Source organism: Tuber melanosporum (assembly GCF_000151645.1).
Source record: "Tuber melanosporum whole genome shotgun sequence assembly, scaffold_48, strain Mel28".
NCBI lineage: Eukaryota > Fungi > Ascomycota > Pezizomycetes > Pezizales > Tuberaceae > Tuber > Tuber melanosporum.
The window spans coordinates 331,108-353,871 of NW_003299093.1; the positions used below are offsets into that span (position 1 = coordinate 331,108).

General features: G+C 48.2%; 4 protein-coding genes; 2 read left to right on the plus strand and 2 right to left on the minus strand.

The window, feature by feature from the left end:
- Positions 1-3,131: 3,131 nt before the first annotated feature.
- GSTUM_00008548001 (uncharacterized protein) lies at positions 3,132-4,216 on the plus strand. XM_002840118.2 has 1 exon: positions 3,132-4,216. Exon 1 carries the CDS (start codon positions 3,191-3,193, stop codon positions 4,109-4,111), a length of 921 nt encoding a protein of 306 aa, XP_002840164.1. The 5' UTR covers positions 3,132-3,190; the 3' UTR covers positions 4,112-4,216.
- Positions 4,217-6,037: 1,821 nt separating this feature from the next.
- GSTUM_00008549001 (uncharacterized protein) lies at positions 6,038-7,771 on the minus strand. XM_002840119.2 has 5 exons: positions 7,419-7,771; positions 7,173-7,343; positions 6,861-7,111; positions 6,732-6,803; positions 6,038-6,668 (listed from the first exon to the last, which is right to left on the minus strand). The coding sequence occupies exons 2-5, from the start codon at positions 7,234-7,236 to the stop codon at positions 6,300-6,302; spliced, it is 756 nt and encodes a 251-aa protein (XP_002840165.1). The 5' UTR covers positions 7,237-7,343; positions 7,419-7,771; the 3' UTR covers positions 6,038-6,299.
- Positions 7,772-10,460: 2,689 nt separating this feature from the next.
- Positions 10,461-12,153, minus strand: GSTUM_00008550001 (uncharacterized protein; the record flags this gene model as incomplete). The annotated part of the gene is made up of 9 exons (XM_002840120.1): positions 10,461-10,691; positions 10,726-10,857; positions 10,926-10,951; positions 11,015-11,065; positions 11,124-11,233; positions 11,311-11,515; positions 11,571-11,718; positions 11,867-12,091; positions 12,139-12,153. The coding sequence occupies 9 exons, from the start codon at positions 12,151-12,153 to the stop codon at positions 10,461-10,463; spliced, it is 1,143 nt and encodes a 380-aa protein (XP_002840166.1).
- A 5,683-nt stretch (positions 12,154-17,836) lies between these two features.
- Positions 17,837-20,075, plus strand: GSTUM_00008551001 (uncharacterized protein; the record flags this gene model as incomplete). The annotated part of the gene is made up of 4 exons (XM_002840121.1): positions 17,837-17,916; positions 17,988-18,061; positions 18,212-18,429; positions 18,483-20,075. 4 exons carry the CDS (start codon positions 17,837-17,839, stop codon positions 20,073-20,075), a joined length of 1,965 nt encoding a protein of 654 aa, XP_002840167.1.
- Positions 20,076-22,764: the final 2,689 nt, after the last annotated feature.

Genomic DNA, 22,764 nt, shown 5'->3' on the forward strand with positions numbered 1-22,764 from the left:
TCGCCCCTTGCATGTTGGCCTATCACGCTCAGTTTCTCAAAGAGATCTGGAGATAGCTGCGAGTACCGTACTTAGCAAATTGGCCCTCGTCTACCTGGTAGGATAATCGGGACTTACCATGGAGATTTCATCGATGATTAAAACCTGTGTCTCTTTCCAAGGTGCCTCCCTCGACTTGGCGGGCTTACCCTGCGACCTGGCCTCGGGATGCCTGACGGTGCTTTTTGACTTGTTTATATAATAAACTATTGATTTGTCCCCTTTCCCAACCCTGCTCCATGAGTGGATAGTTTGACCACCAATGAGTACCGAGGCAATCCCGGTTGGAGCAGTTATAGCATAAGTTTTCTCTATGCTATCAAGATAATTCTTAATATGTTTCAAAATTAGTGATTTGCCGGAGCCTGCCGGGCCCGTAAAAAACACATTATGCCCCTGCTCCACTAGGGAGAGAACACACTTTTGATCACGGTCGAGACGGGGTAAAGCTTCAGGACTCGGTTTTGGAGTGAAGGAGGAGGGGGTGTTTAAGGGGGTAGAGACGTAGGAAGGCGCGCCAGCCCCATTACCGCCATAGGCGCTCAAACGAGCAGGTAGGGCGTCCAGGTCCGGGTAATTCACCCTTAACCCGGTATCATCTTGAGAGAACTGCGGACAACTGCTACCGCGCTGCTCCCCGGTTCCCGACTCATCTTCATCAGTATCAGGGTATTCCATCCGTAACCGAGCATTCTCTTCGCGGATCTCCTTGTCACGTTGCTCATAGATCCAAGACTCTGCTTCGGCGTGCGAGGTAAAGCCCTTGAAGATTGGTTCGGAAAATCCTTCAACCTGTAATCTGGTTTCGTTCCTGTCACCTGCAAATTAGCCACAAAAGGATCGCCGGTGGAATGTAGAAAAAGGCCACCAATCGTCAAAAATTCCGGCATTTCGGCCTCTGTATACTGCATAGAATTTTTGCTTTTGACGCTTCCCCTTAGCAGAACCCCGTGGCATTTTTTCGGGTGAAGGAGTGAGGTTTTGGGAGAGTAGTCGTTTAAGAGAATTGAATGATATATATTCGTGACAGCGAGTTCGGTAAGGTGAAGGAATAGCTATATCGTGGGGTGTTTCAAAAGTAAACAGAAGATCCAAGAGTGAGGAGGTTGTTAGGGTTGGAGGGAAGCTGCTGGAGAAGGCACACGGCCAACATACACCGCCAAGCATTGTGAGGCTCCTGGCTTGCCGTATTACCCTAACCCTCCTACTCTCATGGCGCACTGTCAGCCTGAATTGAAGTATCATACCACAGAGGTAGATTATGGTAGGGTAAGGTACTCGTACAGCACGCACCAGGAAGCCATCAATCGATCGCTGGCACGGGTGTTACACTGCCAGGCTCCAGGAATCGGATTCCCTCCCTTGCCTGATAGGCCAAAGGGGTGGGCGCCCCCCAATGCGTAGAGGAGATGCTGCGGTGTAAAATAGTATAGGTACGGCAATACTACTTAGGAGCGGGCGAGGGTTAGGCATTCCTGATGGAGCATTAGAAATACACACGTACCTTTGATGCTCGGGCGGGTTGCCTTTATCAGGGGAGTCATATGGATGAGACGGCCAGGCAGGTTTTGCTATTTGCGCATGCTAAGGTCAGCGGAGCCTGTCGATGTCTATATTCGTTATCCGAGACTTGGTACGGCTTGATAATAAGTATGGGCGGCTGAAAAGGCAGCCAAACTTGCGCTTATGGAGATCCGTCAATAATGATACCGAACGATAGGAGGGGGAGGGGTTTTCGTTGAGTATGTAACAATGCGATTTGCACCATCTTGTCCCCCCCTCCAGACAGTCTCAGCAAATGTGCGAGAAGAAAAACTCTGGGGAAGGAAGCGGGGTATGCTAGGTAAATTATGATTTGGAGGGGCAGCTTTGTTTATTTTGGAGTTGACAAGCATCCCCGATGTATGAAGAATTGTTTGCCAAGGAAGCTCGAATCTTCCGGTTGTCAATCCTGTTAGCCCCATGACCCAACATACCCGTACTTACAGTGCACTAGGGTATCATACTAGGAGAGTGACAGGCAGAGTGCTAAGAGAATTGCTAGACTATCATAATCGAAGTAGAAGTACCTGCGCCTGGTGTTTGGAGACAACCCGTCTTTCCGCAACACAGTCCAGTACAATCCCTCGCTCTGTTCAATGCTGCAGACCACAGCGCACCTAGGAGGACCATTCAGGTAGTCTACCGACGGGAGATGCCAATCCTTTAAACAACCCGTACCGTAGTGCTGTGCGGTTTGTACAGGTATGATACCCCTTTTATTGTTGTCTGTGGTTGTATACCAAGTTCAACAATATTAGATTTGAATACGATGCTGCCAACTTTCACTATCGATATTAGAAGGTGCTCAACGGCGCATGCTCTCTGTCCCTCGGCGATACCCTATCTCACAGACCATCTGAACGCTCAATAGTCTTTCAGCTGGTGTGCTTATCTGAGATGGAAAAGTCCACGATGGAAGGGGGGAACTCAATTCTCCTCAAGCGCAGGTCGTTGTTATATGAATCACAATACTACAACTGAGGGCCGATTCTGTTTGTTGGGCGGATGAATGGGTTGAGTTTACAATTGGTGGGCATTCGGAAGCAGAAAAGAAGAGACACAGCCAAAGGGCGGCGCATGACGCAGGGTCTCATTCTCTCCCTGTCCATCGACGTCACATTAAACACTCCTGGGTTGAAAATTGGTTGGAATTTGTGTGGATCATGGGTGGATGGAGATGGACGGCTGCTTCTTGTTATCCCCGGACGCAGAGGTTACCGTACTGTGTGATGGATGCAACAACGATTGGGGAAAAGAAAAAGAAAAAGAAAAAAAGACTCCTCCGTCGCCTTTTCCCCAACAAAGTATCGGATTTTTTGGTGCCCGAATAGATTCAAACCCCTGCCTCTCGTATCCCCCACCTTCCGTCCTAAAAACCTAGTTCGGACTACGGCTATTGAACCATGCCCTTGGAGCTCGTCTCGTGCTCTTCCCTCCTATGATACCAACATCCCCCCCCTTCTTTGCTGCGCACACCACCTCCACCAAACTGAAAACCTTTACCCACATTACTATTTCTTTGCCTTTCTTCTCTCATCTCCAGATACCTCCTCCTCCCCAACCCATTTCTGCATCGATAAGCCAAACTCGATCGCTAGCCAATTCAACCATGGCACCATCTGCGAATGCTACCCCACCGCCATCTGTCTGCCCACAGCCTCCAACTCTCACTCTCCCTACAACTGGTTCTCAACATCCTCTCTTCCTCTATGGCACCGCCTGGAAATCTACCTCAACAACTGACCTCGTATCTGCCGCTCTTTCGGCTGGCTTCCGGGGCCTTGACACCGCAAACCAGCCAAAGCACTACCGCGAAGATCTTATAAGGCCAGCGCTAGCCCTCTTCCCACGTAACTCCCTCTTCATCCAAACCAAATTCTCCTCACCGGCCGGTCAGGACCCCGCAACAATCCCTTACGACCCCACTGCCCCGCTTCAAAAACAGGTCCGTGCGTCAGTGGAACATTCTTTAGAGAATCTGGGTGTGGAATGTCTTGATGCGCTGCTTCTGCGCTCCCCACTACGTACCTTAGAGGCGACCATATCCGCATGGAAGGTGTTGGAAGGTTTCGTTGCTGCCGGGAAGATAAAGCATATTGGGATCAGCAACTGTTCACTGCCGATTCTCGCCGCGCTCTATTCCAGTCCAGTGATTTCGGTCCCACCCTCAATTGTGCAGAATAGATTTTACGAGGATACCGGGTATGACCTTTCGTTGCTGGAGTTTTGCCGGGAGCACGGTATCGTCTACCAGAGTTTCTGGACACTCACTGCGAATCCTGGGATCGTCAGGAGTGAGATTGTCAGAAAGGTTGCTGCGGGGAGAGGCTGGACGAGGGAACAGGCAATGTACGCTCTTGTGTTGGCGTTGGGTAGGGGATGGGAGGCTGGCGGTGGTGTGTGCGTTTTGAATGGGACAACGAATGCGGAGAGGATGAAAGCGGATTTGGAAATTGTTGGAGAAATCGATGGAATCAAGGAAAGTGATGTGGAGGAATTTAGGGACCTACTCAAGACGGCGTACAGATGAAGGGTTGGTGATTGAGAAATTGAAAATATGTATTTTTAATTTGTTCTTATCATATATACTCGCTAGTATTCCTTGTCTGGAGCTAGTTGTTGTTTTTTTCAGCCATCCCACCCCCTGTCCTTTCCACCTTGTCGAGATTGCCTTACGAACCAGAGTTTACTTGTTCTAACGCACATCTACCTCACGCTTGTCACCGTATGTTATTCAATCTATCCAAGAGACCATTCGTAAAATTGTGGTTCTGCGGCACAAACTCCATCTGCATCTCCATGTAATCGCATAAACTCACTAGTAGTTGTATAAATAAGCACTGTGGAGAGACTCGAAAAGGAAATAATAATTCTAGTATTAAAAGGTACCATCGCGACTCCACTCCAACAAAGCTCAGGAAATGACAGAAAATCTAGGTGGTCACAACGCCTCACTCGTTGGTCACGTGAAGAAGATGGATGAAACTCGAATGTATCATAAGTTACTTAAATAATATGCGCAGAACATCGAAGTCGTAACGGCTTTGAGTAGGGGGTGCTCTCGACAAACGGTTCACTACTCCACTACTCGAGTAGAGCGCCATTCGCAAATAATAGAGCCAATAGCCGAATGTCCAGCGACAAATTAAACCTCACTCTCCGCCTCCCTTTCCCTCTTCTCTCACAACCCCATCACCCACATTATTGTCATCGTTATCGCCATTGTCACCACCCTTCCCTTTATCCTTCTCCACACTGCTTATGGTCCCGCCCCCCTTCTTCTGCCCCTCAATCATCCCAACAATCCACCCTCTCTGCTCCCTCAACATGCGAATCTCCGCTTCCAACACGGCAATTCTCTCCTGTATTCCCTCATCCATCTCCTCATCCTCCTCCCTGTATCTACGCTTTGCAGCAGAAGAGATGGTTTCTTGAGCGTAGTGGGGGCTCGAGGCGGCCTGTGTGAGTTGGGGGAGGGTTGACAGCCTAGCAGTGTTTTTCGTGGGGGATGGGGTGCTGATCTTGTGCTGGCCGATGATACTTGGAGTGGTGGCGCGGGCTGTGCCGTGGCCTCTGGTCACCGGAGTAGGCGTGCTCTCGGTACTGGTGGTGGTGAGGGTGGTCGGGTTGCGCAAGCGGGAACGAGTGCGCGGAGTTATGAACGGACTGACAAATGGGGGTTCGGAGTGGTGCGGGAACGGGGAGTTTATGATTGAGCTGTCCATTTTGGTGATAGAGCTTTTTTTTGTGGATGTGGGTGTGATTGTGTAGCCTTTGTGGTGGATGGGCGAAGGAAACCAGAGGTGTAGTTTGTTGAAGGTTGGTGATCGTTTGCTCACTTCTTTTCTTTCCCGCTCAGAGTTTTCAAAGTCCAGGCCCAGACCCCTAGACCCTCACCTGAAAAATACTGTAGACTATGTTGTGTTTACAATTCTTTCATGTTTTTTGTTCTGCCCTAGCAAATGTTGTGTCTGCAAGGAGTTTGCACGGTTCTCTCACTCATACCGAGTGAGTATTCATGATGATTCCGAGACATGCTTGCTCTTCTAGCCCTTTCACTCGCGGTGTCACTTACAAGTGTGATGCTCTCCCCAACTCCCGATAGTCTGGGGATTGATGGGCTGACTTGAAACCACTTCCCCTACTTGTCCCAGGGAATAAGTGCCCGGAAATGGGGTTTGTGAATTCATCTCATATACTCACTGGTTTTTTTTTGCTATAATATATTTTGCAAATCCCACTTTCTGTGCTTATTGCCCGGGAAAGGTGCCCCTCCAAATCACTGTCGAGCTCGAAACCAATCACTTATTGGTTCTTGGTGGGAATATTGCCTATTAGGATTAAACATTGGCAGTTTCATAACCCCGCTGTGTATCTCCGGTTGATCAGGATAGCTGTGCTAGGAATTTCCGCACTTGTATGATATAGATCACCACAGTGGAATGAATGGATTAGGTCGGGGAACGCCCAAGTTTTAATTTCTACAATCTTCTATAATTTGCAGTACAGTACTGTACATTTGGAGTCTCAAACCCAGTTCAATTTCCCTCTTTACCATACCGCTCCGCCCCCCACCCCACACCCCTCACCCACACTAAGTTTATCGATAAGAAATCGGGGTAGAGGGAGTATGAAAAAATGAAAAAATGAAAAAATGAAAAAAAAAACTACATTCCAGGATTACCAGATCCCCCCCTCCCAAGCAAGACAACCACTGTTTAGTATGTTTCGGAGTCATCATAACATTCCCCGCTCGCTACGGTAACCGTGACAGCTGGTGCAGTAACGGTAACAGGCATGGTTACTGTGACAGGAGGCTGAGTTACGGTCACAGCCGGTTGGGTGACTGTTCTTGTCTCGGCGGCAGACGTGGCTCCCGAGCACTGTGGGAGTGGGACTGGGTCAGTGGCACCTGGCGGAACGCCGGTTGAGGGTTGCGGGGATTTTGAAGTTGTATTGGGTTTTTGGGATGGCTCGGGGATTGAGGTAGGAATTTGGCCGGGGATTGAGGTGGGAATTTGGCTGGGGATCGAGGTGGGAATTTGACGGGGGATGCTCGTTGTTGGTGGGCGAATTACTCCAGTGCCCTGGCAAAGGAAGTTAGGTTAATCGGATGCTATAGAGAAATTGGCAAAGAGGGAGAAGCCTACAGTTGGGTAAACACCACCCCTGGTACCCGTGCCAATAAAGATTCCTGTTCCGGCACCGTAGGTCGGAATTCCCTAAGGTGGTCTTTGTCAGCCAAAAGTTGGTGCCCATGATTTAAGCGGGGCGCTCACAGTCCCGGAAACTATCCCAGTACCCGTGCCCGCCAGCACAGACGTTCCTGTCCCAACGGCTCCTGTCCCAATGGGTCCCGTTCCGGTACCAGTCGGCCTTCCGGTCGTCCCGGCACTCGGAACGACTCCTTGAGTTCCCGAGGGCTTGTACTCTGGAAACACCGCTCTGTTGTTATGGCGATGGGCCTCAAAACTGCTGGCGAAGCGACCGACGAGGCGGTCCCAGATTGCTTCTGGCTGAGTTTCGGGGACTATACTAATTATTAGCCACTGTCCCTTTAGCAGAGGGGAGGGGGGGGGGGTATATCATACTAGCACGCCCGTGAACAGCAATGACAGCGTTAAGAGCAAGGAGAGATGCGAGTGTGAGCTTCATTTTTTATAATATTGTCGTTGGATCTTGCTTGCTTTGAGTGATTGTCGGGCTTGGTAATTGAAGTAAGGAATGTGATTTGATATGGGAGGAATTGAAGAGGCAAAATGCTAGACCACCCGGGTCAAAGAGTGAATGGATAATTTGAAATGGAAGAAAAGAATGTAAAAAGGTTGGTATCAAACCTTGGCTGCTTGCGCCTAGTTGGAGATTGGAAGACTGTACTGTAAAGAGTGTGGGTAGGAGAGGGTGGTGTGGAGTGGTGAGAAGGAAAGGTCTCGGATGGGGGAGTGCCATAGGGTTTATATAAAAATTTAACGTATGATATGATATTGGCGTTTTCGGGCTACCGGTGGGGGATTGTTTGGCGCTTTGGATTTGTCAGGTTTGGATTCGTGGCACCGAGAATAGGATGGATGGAAGGAAAGGCAAGTCAGATGCCCCTGCAGGTGTACTCGAGTACCGGTGATGGGTCGACTCAATACAGAGTGGAGTGTGAAGGATGAAGGATGAACACTGTAAGGCGCTTGGATCTAGTCTGCTGAATGGTATGATACTGCAGTATAGTGCAGTCAGTACTGTGCTGTAAACCGCAACTAAACAGTAGGTAAACCGCCCCCACCTCCGTGTCCCAGTAATATCAATGCCCTGTAATAGAATAACTGATATGCAATCCATCACCCTTTCATTAATCTAGCTAGCGTCATATAATACAATATGACCCGCCTAAAGTTGGCACATCGCAATGGTGCGCTTGAACATTCGCAAACTACAGTACCGGTACCAGTCCTCCTCGCCTGTCCGCTCGCGTCGGGGTGGGGGGCACTGACGGAGGTAAATGAAGAATCCACTGCAATAAGTGTATCAAATTTACCAGGTCCAGTCAACCAGCTCGCCGGGAAACTGGGAAAATTGGTCAGCGGCGGTTAGCCTATCATCCTTCCCTCGATAAGGCATTGCACCGATTGGTATCGAGGACGAGATCCCTTATTAGCTTACGCCAAGACAATCCTTCATTAAATTTCGCAGTCATCTGTGGCTTGGTTAGATGTGGTGGAGTATTCTAGCAGAGTGCGAGGCTGAGGCATCTTAGCAATCGTTCTGATCGGGAACCATAGCCGCCCATTCTTCATAAGATTGTCCGGTACTCGTACTGTACGCTGCTGCCGGTTGATGATTTCGCTTGCTCCTCCTGAAGTGGCGTGAGCGTGGGGCGGTGGTTTATGCACTGTACAGTACTCGTACGAGCACTGTCATTACAGTATCTTGCGGCTCCGGGTTCAAGTATGATACTAAATGAGATATCTGTAAGATGGCATTGAGTGGTGTCCTGTACGATCACAGTACCTGATCGCCACAGGGACTCTTTACTACATACCTGGTCAGTGAACTATCATAGAATAAATTTATTGAAATTCGTGAAGCACATCTCGTAAGCACTGTTCCTGTCCTGTCCTCCACGATCTTGGCACCGGAAGTCGCGAGTGCCGTAGCAAAACCGCTCGGCTGAGCTCCCACCAGCGCAGTCATCCATCTGTCTTCAACCCACTATGGACCACCCGCTCTGGATGCTAAGGATATAATTCTGCTGGAGGCCTGTATATTGGGAGTGCTGCCCTTTAGCATGGAACGAAAAGTGTCTTGATTAGTCAAAGGGAAAGATGTGTACCGGTATTCCTCCACACCGGGGACCAAGTTCGTTGCGGGACTTCGGTCCTATTTGGGAGGGTGTGGCATATTCTTAAGCAATGCATTGAAGTGCAGGACAGCCTGCCCAGGTAGAAATGGGTCAGACTGTGCAACCGCAATGGGATAAATTAGAACCCACTTATTGGAATCTGCTTATTCACACTACTGGTATGCCCGATAAACTCCAGGAACGCGGAGATTAAAGTGGCTCGAGGGCATGGTGTTGATTAATGTGCTACCGGTATCTCTTCTCCCTCTTGCACGAGTACTTTCCTGTGCTGTCTTGGCGAGCGAGTTCCCCTGCTCGCCATCACCCACATCTTCCCTCCGATCTCATACTGTACGATAGTCCGAGCTCGTCCAGAAAAACAAAACTCCCATAACATCCCCCACATCTTCGGAGTGTAGTCTCTAAATGCGGTGCTACGCGTGGGCGCCTCTGTCGTGCTGTGCCGTGCACGGCCATGATATTAGCCTAGAATATTGGTATTCCAAGCGGACAGACACCCACCCACAGCTTGCACTATACTCGAGTATTGAAGGTACTGTACAACGCGGGGAAGTTAATACGATGGTGCTCGAGTATCTTGGATCGCGAGGGGAATACAAGTACCGGTACTATTATAGGTGGCTACGTGGTACAATACTTACGATGGATCGTCGGTGGTACTACTGTAGACTGGTTTTACATTACGAGTAGCTCACTGTACCTTGACGTACAGAGGGTTTTCCGAACATAGTGCCGTACCGGTATTTCTTATCTCTGTATCAAGAACACCACGAAGCTGTTCTCAGTATCCAATCTCTAAAATACGCACAGGAAATTGTAGGGTTGATGAAACTCCTGCCCTGCGTACCTACAGTACGGTAATCAATAAAGGACTACTCGCACTATGCTCTACTAATCGTGCTTCCTAACCGCCGGCATGAGAGTGCCCGCTTGCCGGAGGGAGTGTGGAGTTGTGCATCAAATTTTGAAGCTTTTATTTGCGCTGTATCGGAATAATGGAACTCTATCGCATTGCGCAGTTGGATTATCCCGACATCCCGTTTAAGTCTGCTTTGCTTGTATTATGACCAACACTGTACTATGCCTACAGTGCAAGCACTTGTGATAGGTTGTGATGTACAAGTACTGTACAGCCCACGACTATCTGCCTTACTGTAGTTCAACTTTGTCACACGGTTTACCATACGAAGCCTAAAATAAAATAAACCGCTACAAAAATAAGTGCTTCTCTGTAAAACAAAATATCGGGATCATGCATGAAAGAAACCCCCTCTCTTTTTCCCTCCCTTGCTTCCTGAAATATTACCGGTACTGCCCACTCACCCACTCCTTCAAAATTTACGCTACCGCGGGGGAATTATCCGACGGGGTTGTAGAGCTCTTGGGAGGCGTTGCTATCCCCGTATCGTAAATGAAAGCTTGTATCATATGATGCTGTTTGAATTCCGGCTGTTGCGGCTATTGATTGCCGTGGCGTTCTGGTGTCAGAGCGCGCGGGAGCACAGTGGTCCGAGTGATACCCCGACTATCAGTCTGTCCCTCTCATATCCCCGGAAGTCCTCCGTTTCGTCCCCGCAAATTCGTGCTTATCGAGGCCACGAAGCTCGGCTTCCCCAAAGGGTCGCAGCTGAAGGCCTGGAAGGTGGTTCATCGCCAACAAGATAATTGCCGACACGGAGAATGAGTAGCTGGCTATGGCTAGTATGTCTACTAACTGTTTGGCTACTTGAACTCCGTTTCCGTCAAATAACCCCAGGTGCTGAAGTCATGCTGTCCGACAGGCTGATTTAAACACCCCGTAGATATATAAGCCAGAAGTCCCCAGGTGTGAGAAAGGGAGGATGGGGTATATTTCCTGATTCGCTCGCGAGAATCCCTGGTAGGAAAACTAGGAAAGCACCGACTGCGCCCCCGATTCCATAGAGCTTGGATACATCCATCCCTTCGTCTATATACAAATCCAGATGTTAATTTCCTCTCAGAGGGAGCAGACGACTGCCGTGATGAAGGCGATCGAAGCTTTATATTAGGTTAACGAATAGAATCTGTGGCAAATGGATGAGTATGCTTCCGGATGCCTACCCGCAAACCAAACGGCAACATACCCAGCTGCTGGCGTAATTCCGACAAGTCCTACAAATTGTGAGTCTGGAATCCAAAGATTTACCGTTGACCAGAATAGTCGAAATACCTGCGATGGCTCCTTCACAAGCACCCGCGACAGAGAATTTTTCCTTCTTTCTGAAGTAACCGGCGGTAACCCATCCAATGATACCGCAACTTGGATCACATGTCAGCAAACTTCCGGTGAGGGAGTGAGAGTAGGTAAGATACTATACTCCCGACTTACATTACGAGTAGTGTTAAACATTGCCTACATAGGTCTAATCGTGGCATTTAAGGCACCTCCTCCATTGAAGCATAGCCACCCAAACCATGTTCCCAGAAAGACCATTGCTACATTATCAAGTGTTTGTCTATGCTCTTTTCTTTGGTAGCCTTGGCGCTTCCCAAGAACTAGAGCATAGGTTAATGCTGAGAAACCAGAAGCGACATGCACCGGGCCCTCACCAGCGTAGTCCACTGCGCATCAGGGTCAATCACTCGAATTTTAAAGGTACTTGAGTGAAAGGGGTACTTACGCAAGCGAGTGGGCAGTACCGGTGGACAGCATTTGCCCAGGCAAACCCAAATAGCAAGCTTGGCAGAAGACTCCCGCCCTCGAGGGCACCACCAATCATAATTTGTACAGTGACAACACAGAAAAAAACAACTATCAAATCGCCCTGTATCAGCAACAGCGCCATGATGTAAGGGGGAATAAGGTCAAATTACCTGGAAAAGGGCGAACGAAATCTCTGGGATATAACCTGAACCGAGAGACGGGGCAGCTGCAACATTCTCAGCACAATATTTTCAAAGTCCCCTATGAACTTCTCCGGGTTCGGGAGTAGGCAAGTGAATACCCAATCCACCACCTGACTTGTCAGTGGAAATTTCCGCGAATCCGCCAGGAAAGATCACTAACCATTGGAAAGATATCACCGCCGAGACTGAAAACGACTGCCAAAGGAGCCCTAGCGAAGCGTGCTTTCGGGCTAAACCTGCATAAAGAAAACCGATACCAGGAATTATCGGCCAGACAACTACTGTACATGCCTAAATCACTTGTTAAATAACAGGGTAAAGATTGAGGGAGCAGATACTATACCATAATCCATACCGCATGATGGCCAACCACTTGGTATCGCTAATATCGTCTAAAGTTCTCGGGTCTCCACCGGTGAGTAGTAGAGACTCGTTTAGCACTGGCTATATTCCGTCGTCAGCACTGGTGCCAGAGCATTGACCTTCACCGAGAGATCTAGATATCCGGAACACACCATGTTCATCCCGACGGAGTCATATCTTAAGCGCAATTTAGGTGCTAGATGGGAAGAAACAGAATACTGTGATGCTGCTCCTGTGCTGTAGTGTTGTCCCTACGATTCAAGAAGCAAGCAAGCAAAGCGGCCTCCTGGGAATCGAAGCCTGGGAGAACTCAGTCATTTATTCATAGCTACTGGAATTGGATAGAAGCACAATCCGGCTCCACTCCACGTTCCTATCACCACATTCTCACCCAGCTTTTACTTTCTATGTGGGAGCCCTCCCTTCATGGTGTCTAAATTGCTCTCTCCCGGGCACTTCGTCCAGGTACTGCAGGTAGCCGGAATACCACACGTTCGGGGGTTAAGCAGGGGTTGGGTTTGCGCATTAGTGGATCCTCATTTTTTCAAAACCCTTCCGCTGATGCCCTCGACACACGGGCTTGGATACCACCAGAGGCTAGTGGCAAACACTTGTCCATCCTTCTCTCCACTGCGTTGCGTGTCAGTTTTTCACCCTTAATTGCTACCATTTACACTTGCCACTTATGAGCAGTTGATTAGGAATTGTATTCCGCGAAACAAGAAGTGAAATATGGTAGCATAAGTACTCCCGATAGTTCGCTCCTTCTACCCGATTGTGCAACAGCTTGGCTTGCTGGCGGAGGTTATCCAAGGCATAGTCAAGCTCTCGAGCGCTCGTCTTGGCCATAGCACTTATACTCATAGCCTAGTTTACGACAAATGATACCTATGCGATACCTAGACTGGCACAGGATAACGATTCTGGAAAAAGCGTAGAATTTAGCCATAAAGTTATCACCTTGGAAACTATCTGGCATGGGAAGCATATGGTATTATATCATATCAAGCAATCCTTCCGAGCAAAGATGCGAAGCAACCTAGGTGACACTAGGCCCCAAACCCAGAACACTGGGTCATGAGGTCGCGTCAAACTGGTCTGCGGTTTCTTCAAACATCGCAAGAAGGATGAAGTAATACCCTGAAGTTGATTGACTGCTTACGTGACCCAAGCCTTGATTATCATGAGGCCTTGATCGATCGAATATAGGGACTACAGGAAACACCAGATCTAGGCCGAAAATTAGTCATCAATGAAGGAATGAAAGAACATTCCTGAGTGTAACTCGCAACTCAGAAATATTGTGTCTGCTATCGCAAAATCCCAAGCAATTCCGGGTGATATATCGTTCGAGTTGCCTTCTCTGGTAAGGTCTGGAATGTTGTTTGTTTTGTTTTTTTAACTTTCAGGGGGCTGAACGGCACACCTTTTTTTTTTTTTGCTATTTCCTTGCCCCTTTTCCATAGAAGGAAAATTTGGACCACCAAGCGCGATGTCCAATTTTTGAGATTCTATTGTACTTGTACAAGTACGGTATCCTCAAGTAGCGTGAGAAGATCGATGTCTCGGGGGTAGTGGTTGCGGGTACTCGGGAGTGCCGAGAACCTAGTGTGACATGGGTGGGTGCAGAATGTAAGGGATCTTGCGGAATCTAAGTACCGGTAATATAATATACCAGTATACTCGAGTACTCGAGTACTGGGGGTTACTGGGATATTAGCAGTGCATAGATACAAGCACCAGACCCGTACTCGCCACCTCCACGCTTGGTGTGCAAGAGTAGTTTGCGAGAGATTTTACGATCTTTTTTCTATAGATTGCATGATAGTTTAAGGAATCGTTTTAAGTTGAGACTGAGAAAACCGAGACAAGCTCTCTCGCAAAGTTCCGAACTCAAGTACGGTATGATAGTGCGATAGTTCTCCGAGAGATTAGAGCTTGTGTTTGGTGGCCGATCTACGGTGTTGGCAGCTTAGTGTTCGAAATTGGTGAGTTTTAAGGCATTTGTGCAGGATCTCAAACCCAACAGGGCAAGGATACCCTTTCATAGAGGAGACCTCAATTGCGGTGAGCTATGGCCTCTACTTGAGCACGGGTAACCGGACCCATGGGGTATATTCCCCTAAATACCGGTACTTGGAATGTGTTTGTACAGCACATGAGTGATTTGCCTTGCACGGTGGTTATACTACGCCAGGATTACAAGTATATACTCGAGTAGATGGACTCGAATAGGATGGTCAGATCTCAGCCACTAAGCCCAACCTCGGTGAGATGGAGAGTCCCGAGGGGAACGGAGCCACCCCATTGCCCTAGGACACTGTGATTGTGGGGAGCGCCGGCAGATCACAAGTACTCGAGCACAAGTACTCGTACTGTACCCTACTTTTGGTATGCGCGAAAGTCTGTCCGGTCCGGTGGCTGGGTAAAGGCCGTTCTCTGGGCGGCAGGAAAGGCCACCGAGTCAACCAGATGAACTTTGACCGACTTAACCTTCATGCCTGGCACTTTATGAACTTTGTGACTGAGGTCTGGTGGATAACGCTATGATATTTTTCCACGAAAAGTGGTGGCTGTTTCCGAACATGGTTTTCTAAAGGCACATTCGCCTCTGCATAGTCCAGGATTATCTGTCTCTCACAATGGACATAAATTTTCCTCAGAGTTGTGGTTGGCTAGACCCGCCAGGATGTTATCTGTGACTTCTCCTAGGGGAGTACAAAAGTCTCAGGAATCGGGCCTCTAGGCTGTCAGGTCACACAAGCTCACAACTATTTTGTTCGTACGAGACTCGATAGCGGGAGTGGGGCGTTTGCCACGACTGGCTCTAACCAGCCATTTTATGCCTTTCTACCACCGGACTTTACTCACCCGGAGGACCATAGGCCCCGGACAAAGGGTCCCCCTCAGCCCTCTTGAAATAGATACGCATCTGATATCACAGCGGGTTGCTAGCGGGTCAATATCTAGCAATACATCGGAAGATCTCGTACTTCAGGTTGTGTGGCGTTGGGCTATTTCAAAGCCCGGAAACTCTCGATCAACGCTGTGGGTTCAAGATACTAGGGAACAATAAAGTACGTGGAGTGAACCCGAAGCCGATCCCCCAACGATGCTTCTCACCCCATTCACCAACTCCTTGTAAAACCACGGAAGCCTCTTGGAGCAATCTCCTCACCCCTCTCAACAAACCCCCCAGAGCGGAAGGACCTTACCCCAGCCAGTATCAACAGGCAACCAATACGGGCGTCCAATAACCACACAGAAGAGACCTCACATGTAAGCCCAACACCAGTGACACCCTTCCCCCAAATATATTCTCTTATTTTTTTATTTTTCCCACTGGCCCCAGGCGCCCCCGTGACACTCTTCGTGGCTTGAACAAACAAATTTGACAGGACAGCAGATCATTTCCAAACACAACCCTTGACAGGCTCACTGTGGGAGACCTCACTGGCACGAGAATACGAGCTGCGACGCTTTGCGCACGCCTTTATGCGGAAGTAAAAATCTCTTTTGTGAGCTGAGACTTAAAGGGAAGTGTAAAGTGTCGTTATTGCTCTGGTACATGCGGACCTGAGTCCTCTGACCCGGAACCTTCCGCCTGTGAGTGTCTTGGACTGGATTATAATTTGCAGCTGCAAGTATTTCTTTCACTGTACCGGATTGTCTTTGGTTATGGCTATGTTCTCGACTCGGGCCGCCTGGAAAATTCCGAACATGGGGACATATCTTCACAGAGTCTCACTCGAAAATGTTTTTTTTTCTTGGATGACTATCGGTTTGCGTATCTTGCTTGGTGATGGACGAGGTGCCTAGTCGCTGAGAGCGGTTTGATCCCCCGGGCTCTATATACAAGTATTAACCCACCTGCCCAAAAGGCGCTGCGGACACTCATTGGTTGGATCGGACAGAACAATTCCTGCTTGTGAGAAGAGGATGATACAGAAGTTTGCACGGTGGTCCGAAAGCGAAAACAAGGCACCAGTTTAATTCACGCGGATACTTACCGACCGCATACAACTTGGCAGAATGATTCTGTGGGAATCCGTCGATTTAGGGGGATTTTTTTGAGGGGGAACCCCTTGATGATCCATCCCCTTTGCTTTCTCTACCAGGAAATGATGATGTTTCCGTCCCCTTAGGTAGCAATTAAATGCCGCTAGCCGAGTGAGTGACTGCCAGGAGTTGACTGTAAATTTTGGGGAACTCTCGCGGAGTAGTTTCGGATTTCTCTTAATTGGTATAGTTTAGGCATTCGAGGATGGGAGAGAGCAAAGTATTCGACCATTTCAATTATTCTCTGTCTGCCTGTCCCTGATATACGGGCATTACTTCTACCACGGTATCAATGTCAATTCTATATATTTCCCGTGTCGTTGCACGGTGGGGATTTTAACATGTCAAGGTCACGGGGTGTCAGATGTTTGTTAGCGACGAAAGATGGCTTAATCCCCCCTTTCGATACTTTCCAATCCAATACTTTAAGCTGATGAGTAACTCTGTGCTGTATTGGCAGGATCGTTAGGGACGGTCAAGCTGTCAGCACCCGGTGTCCAGTCCCAACTATATAAGTTTTCGTCAGCGTCAGCAGGGTAGCGTCCCAAAATTGAAAACATGTCAGCATTCTATATGACACAGTCATAAGGGCTGTGCAGACTTTTTTTTAATAATAATATTATTATGATATCATACAACATTCTTTTTTGTAGCTCTAACCTCATACAAGTAGTTCATCCTACCGGTATGCTCACGGCTTGTAAAAGCAAAACATTTAAAACCATGAAACTTGTAAGATGTGGAAATCGTAATAGTGATCTTGAGAAGTCTAGTAATTTTATGAGATGTTATTACTCTGCTGAATGCTACTTTGTTAGAATAAAAGCCTCATGTTTTTCGATTACTAAAGATTTAGTCACCCCCGATAGTGTTTTAAATTTTGGGGAAGTCTCGCAAAAAAAATAGGTTACCACTATCGAATTGGGTACAGTACAGCAGTATCTTTTCCAATCAACTCTGGGTACCATTTTACTGTGTTTCTAAAATCTTCCGATTACTCTAAAAACAACGCAAGTTTAAATTTACACACATTTTGTCCCCAAATCCTTTTTGTCAGCATGGAGCATTCCAATCGATAATGGCTATCTCTTTTTTTTTAGTGTCAGCAGTTTGAAGTATGATAGAATTGCCCCACAGCTAAGGTGAGTTGGCATTGGTACTGCCCAAGACCTTACCCTGCCGTCTTCCGGTGGTATTTTGACTTTTTTCCTCCGAGGCGGATTGGAAGGGGGAGGAGTCCCATTTTCACAAATTTTTAAACATGGTAAGAGAATCCCTCCTGGTCTCCGATCCGCATCCCCAGAGATCACCACTAGGGCCTTCCCATACCACTATCATACCTCTAGGATTGAGATGATAAAAATTTAGGACCCCTCCTCTTTATCCCTGGAAACCGTCTAGACATTGAGCCAACTTGGGATCCCAATTCTTCTCTCTTGATTTTGTCTTATCATATATCTTTGTTTCATTTTCTCATCCATTGTTTCCCTGTTTCCCTGTCTTCTTGTTTTCGACTTTCTCCACTCTTCTCTCAAGCCGCCTCCTATCACTATGGCCTCTTATGACAAAGGGGGCTCCGAAAATCACGAGGGTTCCCGGACAACCGCACAACCCATGACACCAGCGATAGGAACACCGCCCCCCGCTGCCCTGGGGAAGCCTAGGGATAGGATACATCCAGCTTTCTATGTAATGTAAACACACTCCAGCTTATGCGGAATGTCTGAGACATAACTAAAGATTTTTGATTTTTTTTTGCTTCCAGAGTGTGGATTTCTCTGAGTTCCGCTGTCATTTTATTTAACAAGTGGATTCTGGATCCTGGAACCAAAAACTTCGGTATGAGAATCCCTGAATAGTCGCTGTCGTTGTGTTGCGTAGTTGCTGATCTTCCGTTCCCAGGTTTTCGTACTACCCCCCGTTTCCTTATCAATTATACCCCTGCTGCTTTTCATGATAAGAGAATCATTGAACTGACATTGGGTTTAGCAATTTTCCTAACAACATGGCATCTCCTATTTTCCTCCATTGTGACTCAGTTTCTTGCGAGAACAAGCACTTTGCTCGATGGCCGGAAGGCAGTCAAAATGACCGGGAAGGTTTACTTGCGTGCTATTTGTCCAATTGGCCTCTTCTTTAGCTTGAGTTTGGTCTGTAGCAACAAGGCATATCTCTATCTGAGCGTATCATTTATCCAGATGTTGAAGGTAACAGCCCGTCCCTGCACTACCCCGGGGTTAGCTGTTAACTGTCATGTTAGGCGACCACGCCTGTAGCGGTGCTTATCGCCTCTTGGAGCCTGGGGGTCGAGAGTCTGAATTTGAGTGTCCTGAGGAATGTCACCTTTATCGTGATTGGGATTATGATTGCCTCTTACGGCGAGATCCTCTTCGATCCCAGTGGATTTATCTTCCAGGTTTTCGGAATTGGATTCGAGGCAGTCCGACTTGTCATGGTTCAGAGATTGCTCTCTTCAGCAGAGCTCAAGATGGATCCACTTGTCTCGCTATATTATTTCGCACCGATATGCGCAGCCATGAACTTCGTGCTGTTCTTGATTTTCGAGAGCAGTTCCTTGGGGGTATCAGAACTACTGATGATTGGATGGCTTACATTTCTTCTAAATGCTCTCGTAGCATTCGGTTTAAATGTCTCGGTGGTTTTTTTGATTGGGAAAACGTCCTCACTGGTCCTCACTCTTTGCGGTGTTTTGAAGGATATTTTGCTCGTCTGTGCTTCAATGATCATCTGGGGAAATCCAGTTACTATCCTTCAATTTTTTGGCTACAGCATTGCCCTATCTGGTCTTTTGTATTACAAACTGGGCGCCGACAAGATCAACGAGCAATATGCGCATCTACGAGGATTGCGGCTTGGCACAGGAAGTCTATCAAATCGCCGGTTGGGAATTGGTGCTGCTTCCCTTTTTACGGTGATAGTTTTGGGAACAATGTATCATGGTCGATACCCTACTCGAGATGCTACATTTGTGGGTGCACATACGTCATACAGCTCCTCTAGGTTCATCACCGGCAACCGTGTCTCTAGGAGCAGGTTTGATATTGTTATCAGCATGTCCCAGGAGAATACCCAAACAATTCGTGATCGGGTGGAGGAAATCCTTAGCCTTCCGCAGCTTTCAACTTTGGAGACAAAGGTGGTGGTGTACAGCATGGATAAAACAGCGGACTTGGTGTCTTTAATCAAGGAGACCGGTGCGGATGCTGCCGAGAGTATTCCCAACATTAGTCGTGAGACTGGAGCCTATCTCCACCATATCTTGAAACACTGGGATAATCTCGCAGACCACACCCTTTTCCTCCATCCGGATATTGAGGACTTTGATCATGTGAAGGCTCGGATTGAAGATTTTTTCCTTCCTTCTACTGGTATGCTTTCTCTCGGGATTGGCCATGCAGAATGCTCCTGCAACGAATGCCGTGACCCTTGGGCATCGGCAGATACTTGGGCTCGGGTACCTCAGATATTCTCAGCCGTTTATGGAGAGTTGTGCCCGGGCACTAGTATCCTTCTGTCTCGCGGGTCAGGGTTTATCGTCTCTTCAAGAAGGGTTAAGGGAACCGATAAGCATATCTACCAACACCTTAAAGAGGTATTGGAGAGTGATGAGAAGCACTGGATTCACCAGGATACGAGGCAGCCTGGCATGGAAGATGCTCCACAAAATCCATATTTCGGCCACGCTCTAGAGAGGAGTTGGATGATAGTCTTCAAGTGCTCGGAGATGAGGCTTGTCAAGAGTTGCCCGAAGTTAGATACTAGGAGGAAGCCTGACGACTGGGATGATGTTTGCCAGTGCCTGGATACCGGGTTGGGGGGGCACTCGGTTTAGACTATAAGTGCTTTAAGTGGGGGCTCTCTATTTCTTGATTTCGCTTGTAGTGCTGTATATACCTTTTTCGCTGTTTCTTTTGATAGTGCTTGTTGGATTTGTTTTACCTGGGGGTGTTGTGGTGTTTGAATACAAGTTGGGGGTTTTGTGGATCATCTATCTTAGCTATCGGGCAAAAGTTTTATCGAATCCCAGCAGTACAGTTCCGTGTTTTAGGTTAACTTTCAGGGGTGGGCGACGTGAGTTCGTATGATACTTGGGTGTGAGGAGTGAAGATATTGCCGGGTAGGCTTTCAAGCGACTGACGGTAACAGTTGCGCCGTGTCCCTGCCAAGTTGTTAATAAGTTTATTAGGAAACCCTGCTACGGTACTCGAGAAACACTACTATTCGAGTATGACACCGTAGATCAGTCATCACCTGCTCTGTAGAACTCCCAGGGCAAGTATGATAATAGTTTTCGTATTATGAGGGTTTTTGCCGGGCGCCGCGGTACTAGTTTGAGCTTACGTTATCCGGTACTTCTGGGATCCCCCCAGCCCTGGCTGCCGGAACCTAATGTGGCCACCATATTGAGTTGGGGATGAGGCCGGTCCTGGCGGGGAGGAATGACAGGAAGACCTCCGGCGGCGAGTGCCGTGGGCACTTGGCATATTTCCTACAGAAAGAACACCTCCCAACCCAACTCGGCCCCTAAGCTCCCTCGGGGTCTTGAATAACTAGATAGTAGGTACTTTTCGCTTGGCGATCGGGGGTCTATGGGGGAACATACGATATTCGTTTCCCAGACACTCTATTCAAGCTAGATTTCACCGCCCAATTATCGATCGGGTGGAGGAGACCGGATAATTGCCGAACAGCCGGCCGCCTCACCTTTCAAATCCCGGTGTTGATCCTCTCACGACCGGAGATATCTCGACGGCTCGTTAATGAAGGAAGAGAGCATGCCATTTAATATCAATTGGGTCCCTGCTGCGCCTATTTCTGTACTCAGATAGTGGCTTGTACACCGGCGGTCCTGCCAAGGGGGAGTTTACGCATTGGCGTTTTTATCTAGCTCCGGCTCATATATCTATTACTGCAGTCACCCCCTCTCGCCCTTCGATCCTGTCGGTGAACTAGAATGCTAGTTTATATATATAGCTTCTCGACTTCTTCATGTCCCAATAGGAGAGCCAAAATATATGGTTTCAAGACCAGAGGGCGGAGTACGGGACCTACTCGGCGCGGGGAATACATTACATCCTAACAGGCACCGGCGCAGTTGCGGTATCGGTTGCTTCTGCTATTATCTACAGCGGGCTTTGCAAATTGTGACATATCCTGGTGGTTTTCGGGTTTGCCCAGCTGTAGGTCCCGTCCTTCTCTCCTGGGTCAACTTGATCCTGAAGCCATACCTCTCCACCTTCACCACCGGCGCCATGATGACCCCGGACTGGGTGATATATGCCTGGATCCTGATCCCCATGTTCTCTGCGGTCTTCTCCATGACGCACTAGGCGTTGATGATGTTTGGGCAGTAGATGCAGAAGCGGTATGAGCGCCGTGAGAGGGGGGGCCATGTGCAGGGCCAGGGAAAGGTTGTGGTGTACGAGGAGGTGGTTGTGGAGGGAGTTGAGTCGGGGGTGTAATATTATTATCCTGGTGGAGGAGGGGTCGGTTATGTCACGAATATTAAATTTTGATAGTTTTATGTCTGTTGGGACTTGGATTGTGTTCCCGCCTCTATTTTTCTTTCCCTTTTAAAAAACTTGGTAGATATAAGTTAGTTATTCCATGAAATTCCTGAATAGCACGCTACTCCTGGTCAAGCCTTCTATTCCATGCAGAACATACCACTCATAAACCCTAGCAATCCACACTTGCAAAATCTCCAATCCCACTGCAGTAATACCGCAAATGCCATTGCACCTATCACATAAACCCCACACAAAACCGGACCCCACCCGGTGCATCCGCCGATTAGGCTTCCCATCATAGCCGTACCAAGCCCCAACAGCTACACCTGCAGCTACCCGTATTGAAGGGTAGATATGTCATCGAAAGCCTTGTCCACTCAATTTCTTCCCCTCTGCGAGAAGGTTGAATTAGGCTTCCAGTGGTGGGGGTGCACGTCGCACAAGGTGGACAACGGACGCATGGCATCACCTGATCCATCATCCGTCGTTGGACCTTAGGCCCATTTGATTTCGGTGCGAGAATACCTATGGGTGCGGTTCACACAGGTTGACCTAGTTATTCGGTTAGTGGAGGTGTGGTTGATAGAGGTTGTGATTAAGTTAGTGGTTATTGATGGGGAAATTTTTCGGAGGGGGGAGTGTGAAAGGGATGAAAGGTTGTTGGAGGGGGTCAGGGGTGGTGGGTGGGCAGTAGGTCTACCTAATTATCGCGGCTAATGAATTCGGGATATCTGTATATCCCGAGGTACAAAGCTATATACTGTACAAAATCTGACTCGGAGTTTTGCTTTGTTGGTGGTGGTGAAGAGTCCTGTGAGGTCATGGGTTGGTGGCGGCGGGTGGTTTGAACTCACGAGTGATTCTGAGTGATGCAGTGTTGGTATCCTTTGGTCATTGGTGGCGTTCGATGAAGTTTGAGGGTGTATTCATGGAGGGGAGATTGAGGTGGTCTCGTCCTTCTATAATACTAGAAGCGAAGCTATTGTCTCTGAAAGGAGCAGAATTTATCAC